The 22,732-nt window shown below is 44.9% G+C and overlaps 1 protein-coding gene across 2 annotated transcripts in view; it reads right to left on the reverse strand.

Annotated features, from left to right (window-relative positions):
* LOC146075590 (cAMP-dependent protein kinase catalytic subunit alpha) overlaps window positions 1-22,468 on the reverse strand; it is a 45,141-nt gene extending 22,673 nt beyond the window's left edge. Inside the window, exons 1-2 of one of the 2 annotated variants that reach the window (XM_083184972.1) lie at window positions 22,366-22,468; window positions 13,157-13,264 (exon numbers count right to left, since the gene is read on the reverse strand). In XM_083184972.1, coding sequence (XP_083041098.1) covers window positions 13,157-13,202 — 46 coding nt within the window. In that variant the 5' untranslated portion in view covers window positions 13,203-13,264; window positions 22,366-22,468. Of the gene's footprint in view, window positions 1-13,156; window positions 13,265-22,233 lie in introns of both variants that reach the window. The other variant, XM_083184971.1, reaches the window with a different exon arrangement.
* Between the last annotated feature and the right edge of the window lie 264 nt (window positions 22,469-22,732).

Below are 22,732 nucleotides of genomic sequence, written 5' to 3' on the forward strand. Positions count from 1 at the left end.
AGACAAGTATGCTGGGATGCACAAGCAGTGCCAGATGTGTGCAGTAAGTCAGAGGGGTACACCGATGCAAGCAGATGTGTACCGGACATTACCTGTAGACAGGATCACTTTCGAAGTGTTTTTGACTATACAGCGCAAAATCAAAATCAAACAGTTTTTAGCCACATTCGATCCTGAGGCGCGCTCCCGCTCAGTCTATATCGAATAGAAACAAATACACTGTGTGCAAGGAAGACTATATAGTACAGATCTGTACTATATATAGTCAAAATCAAATGGGTACACAGTGTGATTCGATCGAATCGAGATGGAATATAACAGGAATCGCTCTGTGTGTACACCCCGACACTGGGGTGCAGTAAGTGGCGAGACACTCCAGTACAATAAGATGTGTACAGGTAAAAACAAACACGGGGCTGCAGCAGCAGTGCCAGATGTGTGCTAATGGAGGAGGGGTACACCAGTAATGATTGCCCGCCTATACACACTGGGCGATTGAGCTCAAAAGTAGCTCACTTTTCCCGTTTTGAGCTACTTTGAGCTAAAAAAAAACAACAAAAAAAAAAAACAACAACTGGTGTGTATGGAAAAGCAATGCGCGGTGAGCGCAGATGTGCATTCCTGCATTATTGCCGGCCCCTGCAGATTAGAGGTGCCTGCACAGAGAAGGCAGGGTAATGACTGCAGAAAGAAGAAATTCCGTGAGGTGGAGCATGCCAGATGAATCAGGTGTACAGAAGAGGAAGAATAGATTTACCACAACTACAGAGACCCAGGGCCAGCGATCACAAAGCACAAACCAAGTTCTGGAGGAAAACAAACAAAAACAAATCTAGCTCACCGCCATCTTTGATTTAGTAAAGTCTGCCAGCTGTCTGGGTCCTTATCATACCTCACCGCCTGGCACTACATGTTGAACACACGTGAAGGCTGGGAGTGCACGGGAAAAACCTACAGCCCACATGCACAAAGGAACACGCAGCACTCATGTGCATATGTAAGAGCTTTGTTCTAGAAGATCTGGGTTCTCCGGAAGCTTCTCCTTTATTTAACCAGTGGTTTACAAAGATGTTGGAGATAAAGCAGGGAATTGCAACACAGCCCCAAAAGGTAAACAGAACCTGTTCCTACATAACAACATTTGTGTCCTTACACCCAAAATAGAGTAGTATTAAGGACAAGGATACTCGTGTCATTTATATCTCTGCAATATGTGACAGAGGGCATGAAAACTACCAAATACTGTACACACAAGGCTGTCCCAGATTCATTCCTTCTGTAAAGATTCATTCATGCTTATTTCCAGGGATGGCTTCAGGTAAGGAGGACGTCCCACAAGACCCTGCGATGACCTTGTGGACGGTCACAATGGGCCTTTCTTTACACAGGTGACAAGGTAGATAACACAACACACACACTGATGCTATATAAACACACACTATATATTACACAACACCAGTCACACATCTGCATTAAATTCGTATAGCACACACCTATTAGTGGATCTTTGTTCTCCCTATGAAATTTGGTAGGAAAGTATTAGTTTTGTATTGTCTGTAGCTGTATGCACACTGCATCAATGTGCAGGGAGCGGACAATATTCATCCTCAGCAGCTGGATAGGAACCAGTAACATCACTGACATTAGGGCTGCACTTTTGAGAGTGGGATCACAACATAGCCAACTACTCCTTTACAGTTATGAGGTGAAGTTCCCCCGCCGACCACTAGAGGCCACTCCACAGACCAAATGACTCCTTTGTGTGCTAAAAGAGTCCATAAGAGAAAGTGAAAGCAATTTTTGCAGGGACATTGATCGGTTTTAAACTTGCTGAATATGGAGAGAGGGAGCTGTGGAGACTGGAGGTAGGAGCAGATAGGGATTGGGGAGTTTGTGTTACCCCTCAAAGTACAGTGCAGAAGCCGTCATTTTGATGGGCTGTTAACTAGTTAGGGATATTTTTGGATATACTGTTTGCAGCCCAGCATAAAGTAACGAGACAATGATGCTAAGGGCAGAGCGTTATGGCTGCAGCTCCTAGAAAGGGCAAAGGTTTCTCTTTTGGTGCCAAACATTCAACATTACACAACATCTACAGACATTTACAAGTCATAGATAGGAGCTAAAATGCGTGAGCTCGACAGTGGCTGGGTCACAGAGTACCAGGCTTTGCCCAGGAGGGGATGACATGCGTGACCAGTAGCAGCGGGACAGGCCTGCAGGTGCTGCACTAAGTGGGCGATACATTGTGAAGCACAATTTCATTACTGCACACAACTAAAGCTGGGAACACATACATACATACATATATACACACACACACACATATACATACATACATATATATATACACACACACACACACACACACACACACAATTATCATAATGGGCTGGGTTAAGGGCATACCAAAACAAAGGGGCGTGATTACAGAACCTAAACAAAATATATAGGTGGACCACTATAAAGACGGGGTACGCATCAGCAGGCAGGTTGATTAGGGACAGATACGGCAAAGTGACTGGGTAGTCACTTTCCGCATCTTTATAGCAGCCGGCAGGTTGACTAGGGACAGATACGGCAAAGTGACTAGGTAGTCACTTTCCGCATCTTTATAGCAGCCGGCAGGTCATAGACGCATCACAGAGTATGTGTTCCGTCTATGTGTTATCTATGGTCTTCTATGTGTTCCGTCTAGCATTTCAAAGGTGCTCTGTTCTGAACATGAATTTCCCAGACATGGGGCACATTATGTTACACATTACATTGCCACAGTGTAACATAATGTGCCCCATGTCTGGGAAATTCATGTTCAGAACAGAGCACCTTTGAAATGCTAGACGGAACACATAGAAGACCATAGATAACACATAGACGGAACACATAGACTCTGTGATGAGTCTCCTTTATATTGTGACTAGCGTCTATACTTTAACTGTAGCTGCTATGCTCACATTTAACCTACTTGATCCCCAGATGCTGCATCCACTGAACATGGTGTGGATTTATTATCACAACACAGAGGTGACTGACATCCTCTAGTTAAGGGATCACCTCAACTCGAAATGTTGGTTGCAGTATCTCAGTCATTATGGTGTCATCCCCACATAAAAATCAGGGGTCAGACACGCAGTGATAACAGTGTTTATTTAAGACACATTGGAGAACCATCACAGGATAATTAAGGTTAAGGTTACAAACTGTGCTTCAGCAATTCAATTGTATATGGCCAATCCCGGGAACTGTGCCAATATTGCATGTAAATTCTGCAACATGCATCCTGGGAGAAATCAGTCTGAACCCCTACACAGGCCAAATAACACATTGGGTTGGATCACTCCCTACTTATCCTCCTGTGCAGCCTTGTGGCACTAGCACCAGTGTTACCTACACCTCCAGAAAACGGATGTCACAGTTGGTCTTGTACAGCATGCATCCAAAACTAAGGGCATGCGAGTGCGAGGCCTTGATAATACTCTATGACCGGAAATCGTTATCTACGAACGGAAGGCTGCCTTCTATGTTACAGTGATAGAAAATGACACGTTTCATACTGCAATGTGTGTTATAAATGAGGTACTGTATATACAGACTATGCAGTGATGGATATTTTCTTCTGATAAGGACTGGTCGGAGGAGAGACACGCACTTGGGGCATTCAATGCTGCACACATAGGATATCCTTCTCTCATCACATGACACCAACAGCTCACCTATCCTAGCACTATTACACTCATCTACTGTCACTAGTGGTTGGCACTCTCTCCCTTACTTACTGACGGTACCATAGAGGACTTCTCCCAGCTTTGCACACTCAGGGGCAGATTTATTAAGCTCGGTGAAGTGATAAATTGTCTTGTTTTTATCACCGGCCAATCAGCTCCTACCTGTGAAGTTACAGGCTTGGTTTGAAAAATGACAGGTAGGAGCTGATTGGCCATAGATAAAAACCAGACACTATCACTTCACTGAGCTTAATAAATCAACCCCTCAGCGCCTCTGGTGGGCACGGTTGATGAGCTGGTATTATCTTCCCCTCAGCTCCTTTCACAGTACACAATCTTAAAACGACGACACACAGTATTATGTAATGATGCACCTTCAAACAAAATGCCATGTCCATTGCGCAGAGCAGAGATTCCCTGCCTGTTGCTGTGGAGAACAGACGAGTTGGTGAATTGCCCTCTGAAGCAACTCTTATGCTGCCCATACATATGTGAGATATTGCATTCAATTTCGGCCGATAAATCGAATGATTGCATGCATTTTTAAAGGGACCATATACGATGAGATGCGCAGGCACGCCGTTGAACGTCGCATTGATAGATATTATGTGCTGCACATATTTATCGAATTGCATGAGCAATCGCATGTGGTTTTTAACCAAATGCGATTGCTCGAATGCAATCAGCGGCGGATTCGGGGAACGGAGCTGGCAGCAGCGGAGGAGGAGCTGGTCTGGATCGCTGGCGGGGGAACGGGTATGTACCTGACTGGCCATGGAGCTGGGGACCGCGGTGGAGCCTGTGAAGAAATTCTTTCAGGCGGCGAGACTCAGCAGCAGCAGCAGATGACTTTGAAACACTGAACGGCCCTCTGATTGGCTGAGGCCGCTGAGAGAGAGCTCTCTCAGCGGCGGCCTGAATGTGAGGCCGCTGATTGGCTGAGAGAGCTCTCAGTGTCCTCAGCCAATCAAAGTGCCGTTTAGTGTTTCAAAGTCATCTGCTGCTGCCTGAAAGCTCCACCGCTCCGGTCCCCATTACACAGCCACCACGCCACCCCTCTTCCAGCACCCGATGTTCATCGCAGATGGCATGCGACATCGGGTGCTGCACTGGGCACCAATTGATGCGATCAGATGCAGCGGGATCGCATCTGATCGCATAAGTGTATGGGCACCAATAGACCGGCTATTGCAGAAACTGACGGCAGCACAGCAGATGGCCTCATGGGAGGTGCTGGGACTGACTGACAGGGATAAGTGTGCCGAGCCAGCACCCGTAAAGGCCCATACACACTGGACAACTGAGCTGAAAGGCGCTCAAAAAAGCAAGTTTGAGCGGCTTTCAGCGTAAAGCCGCCCAGTGTGTATGGCCCGGCGATGAATGCTGCTACGCACTCCTGCATAATCGCGGGAATTATGCCGCTGACGGCACCGGGCAAAATCGCACAGTGTGTACAGAGGCAGAGCAAATCGAATGCACAGAAAGCTGTGGGGGCCCCTCCCTGTCTGGGCCCAGAACTGTCCAGGCAGTACCCCCCTGATCACGGCATACCAGGAACACACAACACAACCTGCAGCTTTGGAGATGCTCTGACCCAGTAATCTGGCCATCACAATTTGGCCCTGGTCACAGTCGCTCAGATCCTTACACGTGCCCATTTTTCTGACACCTCACCAGAAACAGATTGTTCACCTAATATACACCACCACTACACAGGTGCGATTGTAAGTAGATAATCAATGTTATTCACTTCATCCATCAGTGATTTTAATGGTCAACAGATGCGCGCGCGCACGTACACACTAAAAACATTATATTTATACTAATATTGTATGTCAACACTTCTATGTTTCTATGTCAGCTGATGAGGAAGGTGGCCATCCTGGCACTGCAGCACCACCTAGTGGCTGATTTGTTGGTGGAAATTTCCAGCTCTGTACATAGGTTATGAGCACTGTCAGAGAGGATGTTAGATTTACTATCAGCATCTAGTGTAAATCATCCCCGCCCAGGTGCAGAGGTCAGGATGCGGGCACATACAAGCATGATTCTGTACCCTCATCTTACACCACCAGCTCATCTCCTGCGTGCCCACACTACTATCCCTCACCTACCACCGTAATACCCTCTACCGCCTTCCTACAATCTATGGGCCTTAAAATTACATCATAAGAGTTGCATATCCAATGAACATTAACCCTTTGAGTGCCAATGTTGCTGTGAGAGATCCTCAAAATATTCGCTAAAAATGCCTGCGCTGCAAAAAAAAAAAAAAAAAAAAAAAAAAACCAACACCTTAGACCAGTGGTTTCCAAACTGTGTGCCTTAGGCTGGTGGTCCACAATTCTAATTATTTATGGTCATTGTAATATTGCTGGTGGCTGAATCTTGTCCCTTTCCAAATAATTAAATATAAGGATAACATATAATCACAATTATCTTATTTTTTTTTTTTTATTATTATTATTATTATTATAATAAACTTCACAATAAGAAACTTTCAACACTGGGCTGGCACAAAATAAAATTCTGATGCTCTAATGAACAGCGATTCAAAATAGTTTGGGAACCACTGCTCTAGACCATAAATAAAATAACGCCAAACCAATCAGGCACCAGACTTTCTGATTTGTTAAACAACTTAATCGTTTTATAGGCAGTTCAATATTCCAAGATTTACCCTTATGGCTCAATGTTCTTCATAATGAAGCGATGCAAAAATGGATATGAAACATCTCTATGACAAAGGAAATGCCAACACGTTGTCGGATTGGGATCATTTTGTCTACAAGCATTAGGTCGACATTCTGAAAGGTCGATGGGTCATTAGGTCGACAGGTAAAAAAAAAAAGGTAGACATGGAAAAGGTCAACATAGCGTTTTTCACAGTTTTTTCCACCAAAATGGCGACACAGTCGACATGGTCACTGAAACGTAGCACCGTGTACGGTCGCATGGCTCACTACGCTCGCAATGCTTCGGGCACGGTGCCTCGCTGCACTAGGCAGACGTTTTTATTCTCCCTCCACACCCTAGTGGATGGTAGGGCATGAAATACCGCCTGTCGGCACATGTCGGCTCAAAAAACAGTCAAAAACCCATGTCAACCTATCTGCATGTCGACCATTATGCTGTAGACCAAGTGACCGTATCCCATTTTGTCAGTACTGGAGCCTAGTTATAAGTCACACTGGGGCAGATGTATTAATCCTGGTGAAAAGAAAGTAGGAGGTGATAACGCACCAGCCAAGTAATTCCTAACTGTCATTTTTCAAACAAAGCTGATTGGCTGGTGCGTTATCACCTTCTACTTTATCTCTTCACCAGGCGTAATACATCTGCCCCAGTGTACCTAGGAATTATTGGGGGAAATACTAAAACTGCATACCCGTTCCTGCTCCATGTATCCAAGAAACCATGTGTAAATCGCAAACACTTCTAGTACGGGCGTGGTTCAATAGCTCTACACTAAAGAGATAGACAGTGAGTTGGTTGACATGGTATAGGTAGAGAGTAGAAAAGGGCGACACATTGTATGGGCATCGTTCTGTATTTTTCACCATACCCGAGCCAAAGCAGTAGAAACGTGTAGGCTTGCCAGGCTTCAGGCACGGTGCCTAGTAGTAGGTGACTATTCTAATCGTAGTTCACTCATGCAGCCTCCGCACATAGCCATTTTCTAAGCGATCTGACCGGATTGCTTAGAAAATGACCCTACATCGCTGTGTGTGTAGGGTTTAGCGATAGGCCGCGCACCGCTATCGCCGGTAGAATAAAGAATGAGCAGGGACCATAAATATAGTCATCGGCAGGGTTTCCTCCCTGGAGAACACTGGCGCAGACAGCTCGCTCAGCACTACACATCGCTGTGTGTGCTTAACAGCGCTGTTTGCTGAGCGATCTGAGCAATCTAGTATAGCTCAGATCACTCAGAACTCTCGCTATGTGTGTGTAGGCCCCATTAGGATGATAAATTAAGAAAATAATAGAAACCACTTGTGTCAACCATATATATGCCAACATTAAAGCACCGTCTACCTTTTACCTGTTGTATCTTCTTACTGTAGATCAACCAGATATCATCTAGAACTTAGAATCAGTGAACAGTATGATGAACGGGTGAGCACCTATTTGCTGAAATGGAGGGCCTTATTCTGGTTCACTCTCAGATGGACAGAACCATGTGCACTGCAGGTGGGGCAGATGTAACATGGGCAGAGAGAATTAGATTTGGGCGAGTTATTTTGTTTCTGTGCAGGGAAAATACCAACTGCTTTATTTCTACACTGAAATCTAGATCTCACTTTGAAGTAAAACTCCAGCCAAATCTAGCTCTCTCTGCACATGTTACATCTGCCCCACCTGCAGTGCACATAGTTTTGGCCATTTGAGAAGGAATTGGCCTCAGAGCAAACCAGAATAAGGCTCATAGTTTTGAGAAATGTGTAAATTCTTACCAATCTAGACCTCTCTCTATTAAGATGGGAATAATAAATATATACAAAAAAAAAAAAAAAAGACTACAAACAAAAATAGCAAATAAAGGAATAAAAATGTTCCCAATTTATTACCATTCACAGCGTAATTGTGAGCAAGATACAGCTGTGGCTGCTAAGAATCATTATCACACTGTAATTGCGCTGCACCACGCATATTCGCCTTGATGGAAGACAAATGAGCAACCAGACTTGCTCCATCTTTCCACCCATGAAATGAGAGAATCCCCACAGCTACTGAGGGGGGTTTATCTTGCCGACACACACAAAACATTGATCCAAAAGGAAGTATTGTGGGCGTATAGCTGAACATAACTGGCTGGGGAGCCTGTTTTATTGTCAGTGTAAATATTATGTGCTTGCCGTCCGCTCCACAGAACCTCACTCTGCCTCAGGCTGATCACTGTCACTCTTACCAATGATACATGTGCTTTCATTTTGTTCAAGGCCCTGAAGCAGTGACAGTTGGCATTGGATTGTTGGTACATATTAAGCCCTGTTAGAACTGAATGGAACAATGCATTGCAGTCTTACTACAGGCTTACGTGCTATATTTTAGTTTTTTAAGACAAACGAATAAAGGAGGGGGTAAAAGTGTCCACTCATTGCATTGCTGGTTTACCTTACCAGCATCAGACACCAAGCCACTGCAGTATACACCAGCACTAACAATCCTGCACACCGTTACACCAGCACATTGTGGTGTGTGCTCAGCGGTCAGTTCCCCACTGCGTTACAATGACTGAATCCTGTACCATAGCGCTCCAGCTCCTCTCGGTCCAGAACAGGGGGTGAGGAGGCCAGTTGGGATGTAGCCAGTTTCCAGCGCCGGAGGATGCCCGCTGTGGAGGAGAGCATCTGCTGCAGAGATGGAGCATCCACTGTCAGTGGACAGGAGGTGGTGAGGAGAGGGGGGCAGGAAGAGATGCAAGTGCCCACAGCTGACCCTGTTACAGGGGGACGGGCTAGCTATTAATAACTGCTAAAGGGGATTAATCCAGGATAAAAGCTCATTACCAGTGACCTGCAGCGCTGTCACATTAACCACTTCTATACAGAAGACTTGGGACAGTTTATTCCAGTCACCAGGTTCCCAGCATATTATGCATTTAACTATCGTTCTCTGTGTCTCAGTAACTCAGCGATCAGAATTTACATAGGACAAACAAACGGACTCCATTAAATTCCCTCTGGCTAGAAACCTTACTGCATCATGAACGGTCAGACACTTGTGACATGTAAACACAGCAACCCTGTCATCAGCACTCACCACTGACAGAACACTTCCCGCCATAAGAACCTTATACAGGGTCAGTAGAACCACTGGCCAGGCATTCGACCTCTCTCTATTAAGATGGGAATAATAAATATATACAAAAAAAAAAAAAAAAAAAAAAAAGACTACAAACAAAAATAGCAAATAAAGGAATAAAAATGTTCCCAATTTATTACCATTCACAGCGTAATTGTGAGCAAGATACAGCTGTGGCTGCTGAGAATTATTATCACACTGTAATTGCGCTGCACCACGCATATTCGCCTTGATGGAAGACAAATGAGCAACCGGACTTGCTCCATCTTTCCACCCATGAAATGAGAGAATCCCCACAGCTACTGAGGGGGGTTTATCTTGCCGACACACAAAACATTGATCCAAAAGGAAGTATTGTGGGCATATAGCTGGGATGTTTGTGCTAGTTTGAGGCCATCATAGTGATCACTGTAACACCATACAACGGTCACAACCTGCGCAGTTCCTCGTTCCTGCATGAGGTGTCACTCTCTGCTCTGGTGCTTCTAGCACACTCTGGCCTGAGACCAGAGCAACACCCCAGGCAGGAAAGAGGAACTGTGCAGGTTGTGACAGGTGCAGGGTTCTACAATGAACAATGACCATTTCGGATGGTCCTTTTGCGCTGGTGTCAGCACCAACAGTAATGACTTCTGCGGACAGAGGAACAGTGGGTGTGCGCCTCACATCAGCATAAGGCAGTAAATCTGCCTGCTGCGGCTGTCCACGCTAGCGATAAAAATAAATACATTTTTAATCCTCAACATTAGGATTTAGTTCTAATCTGGCCAAACATGTTGATGGTCAGACAGGGCAGAAGAAGTTATATTGCACCTTAAACCTTTGAGGGTCAACATAGATATGTTTAAAATCTCTGCTAAAAAAATGCCACACGCCCACAATTGTTATATAAATTCAAATAAAAAAAGGTGTTCAATTTTTTTTTATATTTCCTATATAAAAAGGTAAAAAAAAGTTACAGCCCATTATAATGAATAAAAAGGTTTGAGTTGCAATTTTTACACCTATTTGGATAAATTCACTGAAAGGGTTAAACACGTGCCTGGATTATTTGGGTGAAAGACCACACACCAAGGGCAATAGCCCGCGCTCTTGTACTAACCACACACAAACACACACACACACACACAGTTCACAAGCATAATTCCTGTTTTTTCTACATGACAGCTTATGGAGAGGACCAAGCCTCTGGTAACATGGAGGGGAACTGCTGTTCTACTGATAACCGGGTGCTGTCACACCCTCGCTTATCTCAGGCCAGTTCATTACTTCCTCTATTTCAGCGTTCTACAGCTGTCCTCACAGACAGTGATGGGATCCTCAGTAACTATATATGGGATAATGAGCCTTGCACTGTGAAATGTAATGATAAAAGGTTCCTACACGATGCAGGGCCATATAAATGTGAAAGGCTACAGGCCAAGTCATTTTACATCAGGTCAAAGAGGTGACTTCTATTAGTTATATTTTACAGTAATGGCTGGATCACCTCCATGCAGGATTAGTGATTGTAAAGAAAAAATAGGTACTTGTGTATTATCACGGCGCCCATCGCATACCATAAGGCATACGATGGTATGCGATGCGATATCGCGTGATGTTGTACAATGCCATACAATTTTAAAATTGTATGACATTGTGTATGACATTGTATATGGCATACAATGCGATTAAAAATTGTATAAGCACCCTAATGGGTGCTTACAATGTTAAATGCACCCCCACTATAAACGTGAACCCGAAGCGTGGCGAGCGCAGCGGCGGTACGCGTCCTACGATCTTTTCATACCCCCACTATCCACGTCGGCGTGGAGTTGACTTTATATAGTATGACGAGCACAGCGAGCCCCGCAAGGGGACGCGCATATCTTCACAGGTATACGCGTCCGCTCGCCACACTATATAAAATCAACTCCACGCCGACGTGGATTGTGGGGGTATGAAAAGGTCATAGGACGCGCACCGCTGCGCTCGCCACACTTCAGGTTCACGTTTATAGTGGGGGGTGGCGTGGGGGTGCATTTAACATTGTAAGCACCCATTAGGGTGCTTATACAATTTTTAATCGAATAGGGGGCTAAAATCGCGTCGCATCGTATGCCATCGGTTGTATGGCATGCGATGCGATAAAAACATTGCGCGATCAATATCGGGGGCGCCGTGATAATACACAAGTACCAAAAATACATTTTATTAATTGCGCAAACATTAACCCTTTGAGTGCCAACGTTGCTGTGAGATCCTCAAAACATCTGCTAAAAATGCCAGTGTCTTTTACTACACATAAATACAAATACAGCCAAGTCAATGAATTGAAGTTTAGTTAAATATTGCACCCAAAAAAAAAGGAACAGTCGCTGTGAGTGGCGCTGGCGTTTCTTTGGGGTGGATATTTGGAGGATCTGACAGCAACGTTGGCACTCAAAGGGTTAATAAAACTGGTTTGCTTGGCAATTTTCACACCTATTTTGACAAATTCCCTTGGCACTCAATGGGGGTTAATGAGGGTTTAAAGAAGAGTAAGGGAAGTGTTCTGCCTGTCATACTGGTGGCCCCAGACACAGGTTACTATAGGGACGGAGTAATGAGAGTCCAGATTTGCTGGTGCACATTGACAGTGCTACTTGCGGGAAATGGGTGGAATTTCCCAAGTTGGTGTAACAGTGATTTAAGAAGGAGCTGGGAACTGGAGACCTGATTTGTGAAGGTCTGGGGGTGACACTTATTTGTTCTCGTTCTGCATAGACAGATATTTGGAGATATGTTTAGCAAAGTAAATTTAATGAGAATGAAAGAGAATCTTTGATGTTGCACGGTTTGGCACAGACGAGGTTAGGTTCCAACAGGTTAGGTTACAGCCAGCCTCTATACACCATGCTTTGCTAGATGCCTGACATGAGTTCCCAGGTCCCATATTTTGTTACACTTTATTTATAAGGTGCCACAAGTGGTACCCAGCGCTGTACATAGAGCACATAGTACAACAATACAGGGCACAAAGGATTAAACAGAACAGGAACTGCAGAAGAAAAGCAGAGCACAGGTGACAATCAGCAGCACAGGTCTTAGTACATAATGCAGCCGAGATGTAGGGTAGCAGTCGGCATGTCACCAGGGGCAAGTCATCAGTGGTAGAGATGAATGAACACAGGTCTAGATGGTAGGTGAGTAAGGGAATTGTAATTGAGAGCTGTGAGAACAGGAGGGAAGAGGGCCCTGCTCCAAGGAGCTTACAGCCTATACCAGATTATACACAGGAATGCACAGCATCCTATCCTTATACACAGATTACACTGGTAGATGCTGTACCAGATTATACACAGCATCCTATCCTTATACACAGATTACACAGGTAGATGCTGTACCAGATTATACACAGCATCCTATCCTTATACACAGATTACACAGGTAGATGCTGTACCAGATTATACACAGCATCCTATCCTTATACACAGATTACACAGGTAGATGCTGTACCAGATTATACACAGCATCCTATCCTTATACACAGATTACACAGGTAGATGCTGTACCAGATTATACACAGCATCCTATCCTTATGCACAGATAACAGGAATACAGTAAGGAAAGTAAATGACTATATAATGAGAACTCGTACTCACCACTTTCCACCTCACCACCTTTCTTGGCCGTAGCGGCGTTGCCCATGGTGGGGGGCGGGCAGGACCTCTAGGACCAGGACAGACGCCCCCCACCTAGATCTCTAGGACCTAAAATGACAAAGAAATTCTAGTTATGGACGGAAAGATCTATGTATGGATGTAAACCCCTTTTTTAGGGATCCTTACTCCCACTCAACACAAACGGGTATGGGTCATAGGGTTGACATATTAAGGCTAACACTAGACTATGGACACGGTATACCGCTGCACTCGCCATGCTTCGGGCACTGTGCCTTGCTGCGGAGGGCACACTATTATATTCTCCATACCCATGCCCTAGTAGTGGATGGTAGGGTATGAAATACTGCATGTTTTAAAAAACAAAATGTCGACCTAAAGGAGCCCATACACGCTCCGTTTTAAAGCTCCGTTCTGTACTTTTAAAGTACACATCGTATCGGATCGGATCCCTAGTGCATGCACTGCGATCCGATGTGTACCTAGTACAAAAAGTATGTGCAGCACATACTTTTTGTACCGTACTATGTGATGCGCGGGTGCGCGCATCGCATAGTACAGAACGGAGCCGGCGAAAACGGACCGTGTATGGGCTCCTTTAGACCTATGTCTTGTGTGGGCCTAAGCTAGCATCTCTAGTAATAGGAAGAAAGGAGTTACTACAAAGCCATGGCTAAGTGGGCCTGATGCACAGGTGCTTCTATAGCAGTAGGTCAGCGTATCCAAGCGGTACTGCATGTGTCAGTCACGTGTGCTCTCTACCATCTGCACAGGTGAAGAGAACAACAACAGCATGTTTACACAGTTGTGAACCTGAGAGACCAGGACACGGATGCATGTATGCCTTGGAAAGCCCTAATATTTGCATGGCTGGTATGTATTATGCTTTCTGTGCATGTGTAAGAATTATTATTTATTTATCCCCAAGAGCAAAGGGTGTGTGTGTGTGTGTGTGTGTGTGTGTGTGTGTGTGTGTGTGTGTGTGTGTGTGTGTGTGTGTGTGTGTGTGTGTGTGTGTGTGTGTGTGTGTGTGTGTGTGTGTGTGATATATACCTGGCACACATGCTACGGACTCCGAACTGCGGGTACACTGCAATGGTCACAGCACTGTATTTCCATGCAATTTCAGAGAACGCAATTTACAGTTGCATTTTGGGGTAGAAATGGAATAGCCCCAGGGCGTTTATATAGGTACATGAAAATGTAGTGAATTCTGAGTTGGGAGCAAAGATAGGACAAAAAAAAAAAAAAGCAACTGTGCACTTGGGCAAGACCATGCTGCACTACAGGTGGGGCCGGTTGTATCGTGTGCAGAGGGACTAAAACAGTGCTGGGCAACACCAGCCCTCCAGATGTTGATGAACTACACATCCCAGCATGCCTTGTATCAGTTTCAGCATGGCCACATAGCAAAACGAATGCAATGCATTCCTCGGATGTGTAGTTCATTAACATCTGGAGGGCCGGTGTTGCCCAGCCCTGGACTAAAAGGTGCATACACACTGGTCCATATATCGATGAAACATTGGTCCGTGTGTTCCAGCGATATTTGAACGTGGTTGTTCGCAGATATAGTGTGTCTGCTGTGCAACACAGCCGATGCCAGTTATATCTAAAGGTAGATGGACACATGGTGCTGTGTACACGTAATCTGCTGTCCACCCATACAGCTGCTGCAGGAGCCGCCAGTGAATGACCGCTCAATGGGCAGACGCATGCCCAGTTGTGGTGTGTAGGGAGAACATGATGCCCCCGCCAGTAGATACAGCTGCTAGTGTGTACCCTGCCTTAGATGCAAGAGGGGCTGTCGAAACCGAAATATAAATTGCCGTTTACAAATTAGGCTGACCAGCATGTGTGTGCTACATGCAAAGGCAGCCGGTACCTACCTCACATACAAAAATATAACCCCCCCTCATTGGCACAGCAACATGGTCTGCACGTATCAGAATCAGCCTAGTGCTACTAACTATAGCTAGTGAACAGGATTATCATGGCATTTATATATTGCAGCTTGTCGGTCTCAGCGTTTGGGTCTACCAGCATTTATGGTCAAATCGGACATATCTGGCTTCTATATTCAGTACAAATAAACAGACCGGCCAGGTTCACATTGTAGGGCAATGACACCTGGCAGCCGCCCCAGTCAGTAGCTAAATAAGAAAGACAAAAATCAGGTGCACTGTGTGGGTTTATTAGTTAATATCTATAGACAATATCATTAATAATTAGTTGGTCATTAGTAAATAATCAATAATTAACTGGATGGCTAAATAAATGGATATTATTAGGCAGCTCCCAATAGCAAACTGGATTTGTGCTTAAATAACCAAAATTACAATAAATATAAAAAAAGATACAGATGTGTGTGAAATTATAGCCTTCTAAGAGAGAGCGCCACACAGCTGAGTATAATTGCATTTATTAATTGCATATTAATCAATTTTATTTTCTATGTAAAAAAAAAAAAAACACCTTTTCTAGCCCGAAGTATTGTATATGCCAACAAAAACGTATAAGTTTGCCATAATAACATAAAGGATCTCAACCTGCTTTGGATACCAATACCAAGCTAATCTAACAGGTGCCGCAAATTATTATACCTTGCATGGGACACTTTTTTCCCTATACTGTGAACATTTATAATGTGAATTTTATTGGAGTGTGATTTCCAGTTATTATATTGTACCAAATAATTCTTAATTATTGTTTTTATAATTCGTATGTTTTTTACATAGAAAATAAAAATGATTAATATGCAATTAATAAATTGAATTAATTATACTCAGCTGTGTAGCGCTCTCTCTTAAAAAAGTAAAATAGTGTGTGACTATATTTTCACACACATCTGCATCTTTTATAGTTATTGTAATTTAATTTCCTAAATAAGCTGTTATTTGTGAGAATACACGCTAGCATGCGTCCATTAGGCCTATGATTGCTGACTGCTCTGCGACACTGCAGACTGTAGTGCTGACCGATGTTGTGTTAGCTCCATAGGCAAGCACATTTACAGGTCAGTCTCGCACCACTGGCAGCGGCTGAATGAGCTCCACTGGGAGGTAATGCAGAGTTGGTGGGTACACCTAGTACAGTGAGGGCGTACAAATTGTAGGCCATGTAGATTGGTGCAAATGTGCCAGCAGAAATTAGTGGTGCTCACGCTGCTCGTGCCCTATCGCAGCAACACTTGAAATGCTTGGGCGCTAGATAAAGCCCCAATTAAACAATTGAACTAACTGCTGAGACTGAGGGTCACAAAACAGGTGTAAGCCTGTGGGTATTCCCACCACAATTGCTTGATGGCATGCCAATGCTGTATAACCAGAACTGGGGTTATGTGGAGGCAAGAAGGGTCTCTATCATAGCAAGGGCTGCTGCAGGCATGCACCAATAATGAGGAGGGCTAGCAAACCAAGCATTTGGATGGGTGCCAGAGGTGGCACAGCATATGGGCGAATGTAAGTATTTGTGCCTGCACTGTGCGCCACTTGCAATGGTGCAAGTGTATAGTGGAAACAGAAAGGCAGAGATGGAGGGGTCATGCAGCAGAGAAGAGCCCTGTGTCACAAAACAACTCCGATAGCGGCTTGTCACTGCTTTGAGGTATTCAAGACAGGTATACGGGGGAGCAATTTAAGATCTCTCCAGCGCTGCCCTGATAAATGCTAAGCTGGGTACACACTAATCAATGTGCGTACCCAGCGACATCATTAGAGATGGGACCTGACGGGGTGCATACAACAAGGGATGATGGGGGACCATTGGAATCGGCAGAATCGTTTAAAATGTCCTCCAGTGTGTACCTAGCTTCGAAATCTCTTCCCATACACGAATATGAGGAGAGCGAGTCAGAGTAGAATGGAGACTTATTGCTTCCGTTTCACTTCTCAAAAAGATTTTGCCAAATGGAGATGGCAAAATGAGTGCAGGCTTCTCTCTGGAGGGTGAGGATCAGGGATTTTCACTGCTCCTGCTCAATTGCTCCGCCCCGCGAGCCCAGTGTCAGACGAGTGAGATGGGGAGACGCAGAAGCCGAAGGCACTTCCGCTGCATGCTAAGTATGAGGAAACCTTATCGAGCCTGCGATCTTTCTGAAGAGCAGAGAACATGACCATAGCAACCAATAAGAATCAATGTATTCTTCACAGAATGTAGTTCAGAAATCAGTCATTCCCAACACTGGTCCTTAAGCTATGCGAACAGGACAGGTTTTAGGGATAGCCATGAAAGAAACATTTAAAAAAGTGTAACGACAAGTGGATGGATAAACTGCAAAAAGACTTGGGACCATGGGCCTTATTCTGGTTCACTCCTCCTTAGATGGACAAAACCATGTGCACTGCAGGTGGGGTAGATGATACTTGTGCAGAGAGAATTAGATTTGGGTGGGGTTTTACTTCAAAGTGAGATCTATATTGCAGTGTAAAAAAATGAAACTAAATAACTCTCCCAAATCTAACTTTCTGCACATTTTACATCTGCCCCACTGCAGTGCACATGGTTTTGTCCATCTAAGAAGGAATTTGCCAGAAGAAGGGAACCAGAATAATGCCCCATATGAGCAAGAGCCTTATAGATAAATAACAGTAACCTGCGCTGGACCAAAGAGCAAAGTTCCCAAAAGATCGGAGTCCAAGTCAATAGATGATTCTCTAGTTGCCGTTGGAGGTTTAAAATCCAAATGGAAACTTGGTTATTTCAAGCAAGTCCTCTCTGATGTACGGCGGTCGTCCAGAAGAGGATGATGATGATGGTGGTGGTGGTACTCCAGATCAGGAACTGCAGAGGAGGGATCCATGTCAAGTTCATCTCCTGGTCATTTCCGTGAAGAGTAACGTATTGGCTACAATGGCTAACACAATCCAAAGATGGCATTAGTTATCCGGGTCAGTCCTGGAGATGGGGAATTAGCTAAGAAAGCAGCACAAATAGAAAGCTAGTGACATATGGGGCTGTTTTTCGTGAAACCGAATACTTGCAGGTAGCCCCCAAAAATGGGTGTAAGAATATTTTGTACAAGTCTCCAATATTTTTTTGTTTCATCAACAGCAGTAATATAATGGAAAGGACAGAACTTCAATGAAAAGCTGGACCGCTGCTCACAAAGCTGGCTCAGAGTGGAGCCCAAAAAGGTTCATGTAAATGCCCAGCTTTGTGGCCTTTGTTCAAATAAAAAAGTAAATGGGGTAGATTAAATTCTCAGCACTGAATAGCACCGGGAGGGAGCTCCCAGAACTATTCCAATCAGCAGGCTGTTGTGCCGGAGAATGTCGGGATTCCAGGGTGTTTATGCTAGAGAACTGTCATTTTCCAAGTTAAATGCCCCAGCGATGCAGTTTGCACAGGGTACTAGACCGCACTGCCAACCTAGTTTTGTTGTCCACTAGTCAGACTTAGTAGTGAATTAGAACAGCTCCGGGAGCTCCCTCCTGGTACTATTCACAGCCCTGAGAAACCGACCCCAATGCTTGTTTACATGGTTAGCTATAGTCCCAAAGGAGTATGGGACAATTTCTGTAGGGGAAAACCACGCACAGAGCTGGCACGCAAGAGCTCTTCCACAAGGGGCCTAATTCAGTTGCGGTTGTTCTTGCTGCTGCGGTTGTAATCTTTGGCCTCATTCAATCATATGATTATATGCTAATATGGGCAGAAGCTAGCCTGAGCATAGGGCTGCCCACCGTGATCGCATTTCCTTTTAACGGCATATAATTGCTAAAACATCTGTACCATTGCCGCAAATCGCGTCACGGCGGAGAGTCTTGAGTGACTGGGGCGATGTGAGCTGCTTTCCTGGGATACAGAGGGATCTCCAGTAGCAACCAGTAAGTTATGGATGCCCAGAAAAGGCCTGCATTTGGCCGACCACTCCCTGTTACAAATGTCTTCCGGTCACTCAATTTGTGTGACAACCTGATCCCTCGGTGCAATCACAAATCACTTGCTAGATGTACATGCTGCGGCTCAGATGCTTGAACGGTAAGAAAACACCGACCAATATGCAGGCTATAGCAGCTTCGCGACCGCACCTGAACGAGCCTTTATATGGAGGTGTGGGAGAGATGTGGGCCAATGTCTGCATATGATTATCCATCTGAAGAGAGGACAGTATTTACCTGCAAGATAAATGCTCCAGCAACGAAACCGGTTAAGCAGGTGCTTCTATTTACAAAATTTAACATGAGTTTCCAATATGCATAATAAGAAATAATAATAAATAAAATAAAAAAAACACATACACCTTATGCCAAGTGTAAAAATACAGATCAAACAGTAACATAGCTCATTAGATTATGTGCAATGTATGCAGCATATACATCAGTGCTGGCCAACTCAAGGTCCCACAGCACCAACAAAGTTATTACTGGCACCGAATAGCTGGAGGTGATTTCTCTGGGTTATATTTGGGTCCCTGGCTCCTAGATTTCACCGCAAGGCTCTGGAAATCTTTATTACTGTGTCATGTTTGTCAGATGTGCAAGAGGAGTTGGTGCAGCGCGTTGTGGTAGCGGCACCCAAAGCTTCCGCCTAAGTGGTTGTTTGTGCCACTGGGCCACTAGTTATGGTGAATGCCATGCACTGGGTTGGACACAAAGTGGCTAAATCCATGTAAATTACTCAATGCCTAAAATTAAGGAGGGTACGAACAGAAATATTGGGCGCCTGAGGCACAAACAACTGAAAAGCACTATAGGATATACATCCCAAACGCCAATGCCCTCGCAGCTGCGATTTAGTACAAAACAACAACTCCCCAGATGTTCCCTTCCTGTCCCTCACTCTGCGAATAAATCCTAAATGCAACCTTAATGCATGCGGACACTGCAGCTCTTTGAATCTTATCCTCCACCAATTACATTATACCAGTACACTAACATTTACATCACATTTGCCCTTCAAAATTACAATCTGACCTCCACACAGATTAGGTGCAGGGTGCTACAGTGAACACTGAATCAGGCAATTTTAACATGGTCAATTTCCCCGATCATCGATGGCCACCAATCAGCACTTCCAGCAAGATCAGGGAATCATCTAAATCAGGGGTCTTCATGAAACTCCAAAGCTGGATACACACACAAAGATATATCTGTCCAATATGTGTGGTGTGAACACAAATTTGGCAATGTACAGTATGGGAGCATGTGACAATCAACCATTCGCTTCACGATACTGAAAAATGAGATGAAAACAGATAAAATTGTTAAATCACTTTGCATAATGACCAATGTCTGTTTTACAGTGTTTGGGAGCAAATGTTCGATTCTCATATGCTCTGAAACATTAGATTTTTGTTCCCAGCAGAGAAGTTTAACAAATAAATCTTTAGGTGTGTACCCAGAACAACGGTCCAGGATTTAGGTATATCCATGGCTCAGCACAGATTTTTTAACTGAGATACTAATTAAGTCACCTGTGGTCAAGCATGGATAAGCTTAAAACCTGGACTGTTGGGGTGACTTAAGTACCAGGTTTGGGAACCTCTGATCTAATAGAGCTATGGGGCCTTTACGCAGACTGGCTGTTAGAACTCCTCTGCCTGATGTCTCTGTCAAACAACGCAGACCCTGGGTTCGACAAGCCTCCAAAACAAGGGCAGTCCTGGTAACCGACCCTGCTCCGCAAACACTACAGCAATCGTGCTGCAGCTAAGGAGGGACTGTGCGTCGTAACAGGACTTCTCCACAGGCGCTAAGCAGATCCAGAGATTGTGCAACTCCCCCAATATCGGACTGTACATAAACCTTTGGTTTTGCTTGAAAACCTGATGGTTTATGTATGTGAATGAGGAACCATCTATACAGCAACACAGGCCACTAAAGTGTAGACAGGAACACAGCAGCTTTGACAATGAACATGACATACAGTAACAGGGGTCATTACATGTACAACACATACACTAGAGAGACTGTACTATAAGTCATGTACACTCGCCTTAGTTTCTGCAAAGCACATCACATATAGTAACACTATAAACACTAAATTAAACTATAATGTACTATACGTCACATGCAGCAACACACAACTATTCATGTCACGTACAGTAGCTTGCTATAGTGAGTGGCATCTACATTACACAGCAAAACACTATAGTACAGCTATGTATATTACACAGCAACACAATGCAGTGTTGGCCATGTAACACACTATAGTTAGGCACTTCTAAATCACATACTGTAATACATTATATACCTGACATTCGGTAACATGGATATAGTGCGGCCATATACATCACATACAGTAACACTACAGTGACAGCTACATACATTTATACTCATTTAACACTAATGTTATGGCTATATACATTATAAAGTAAAATGCCACAGCAATGAGCATATACATCACAAAATAATAATAAACTATAGTGATGGCTACAACACACTGAAATTATGGACAGACATCCCAAAGCATTAGTGGATAGGGACATGTACATCACATACAGTAGTACACTATAGTGAGGGCCATATGCACCACATATGGCAACATATTCACTATAAACATCACACTGCAGTGACAGCTACATACATCACACACAGTAACACACTGCAGCGATGGCTATGTAACACACTATAGTTGTGCCATTATACCTCACCAAAGTCAAACGCTATACGGATGGACTTTGGTGAGAACCATATACATGATTGAACACATTAGAATGGGGGCCATATATCTATATATACACAGCACATATAGTAAAATGATATGACAGCTACACATGACATACAGTACCACACCTCCCCCCACCCGCTGGCAGTCAGACATGTACATGGGCCCCAGCTCAGCCCTGAGCCCCCGGCCGCCACCATGACGGCTGTGATAAGCTGGTAGAGCTGCCATTGGTGACCATTAGCATCCGTATAACGGGCCGGATCACCCCGCGATAATCCCTGCATGCCGTCCGCAAACAGGCCGCTCTCCCTCCTGCCACCCGCCCGTGGGATAGCATACAACCCCCGGCAGCACGGACAGGCCTCACCCTCCTATACAGCACCGTACTGGCGCTGCCCTGCCCAGGCCGCCTCCATTCCCGCTAGGCCTCCCCTCACCGCCCGTACCGTGGGGTCTCCTCCGTCCGCTCTGACACCTCCGGAGCCCGCACACAGCCTCTCCCGTCACCTCTGGGACCCGCAGGCCGCGGAGCCTTCTCCCTCCTCCTCTGCGATACCTCTAGGACCCCGGCTGCTCACCTGCTGGCCACGCCTCACCTGGCGTCATGCAGTCGACGTCGCCAATCCTTGCCGAAACCCCTCCCAGCTGTCGTTGAGAAGAGCCAATCAGCAACGTCCTCTTTCCCACCACAGGTGACGCCTCTTTCCGGCCGACCGCTTGGATGACCCCGCCTCCTCCTCTCCTGTCACCCAGGAGACGGCAAAGGAGACGTCACGACGGGCAGAGGCCAATGGAAGGGCGTGGGAATCATACGTCCCCACCTTCCGCATCTTACTATTGGTTGAAAACGGCTAGAGTGACAGCGAAAAGGCGGGACGTTAGAATGTGTAATTGATTGGCTGCCAACGTCAGTACTCTATTTATAGCAACATTTCAGCCCCGCCT

Source organism: Crinia signifera, chromosome 4, assembly GCF_055691185.1.
Source record: "Crinia signifera chromosome 4, ASM5569118v1, whole genome shotgun sequence".
NCBI lineage: Eukaryota > Metazoa > Chordata > Amphibia > Anura > Myobatrachidae > Crinia > Crinia signifera.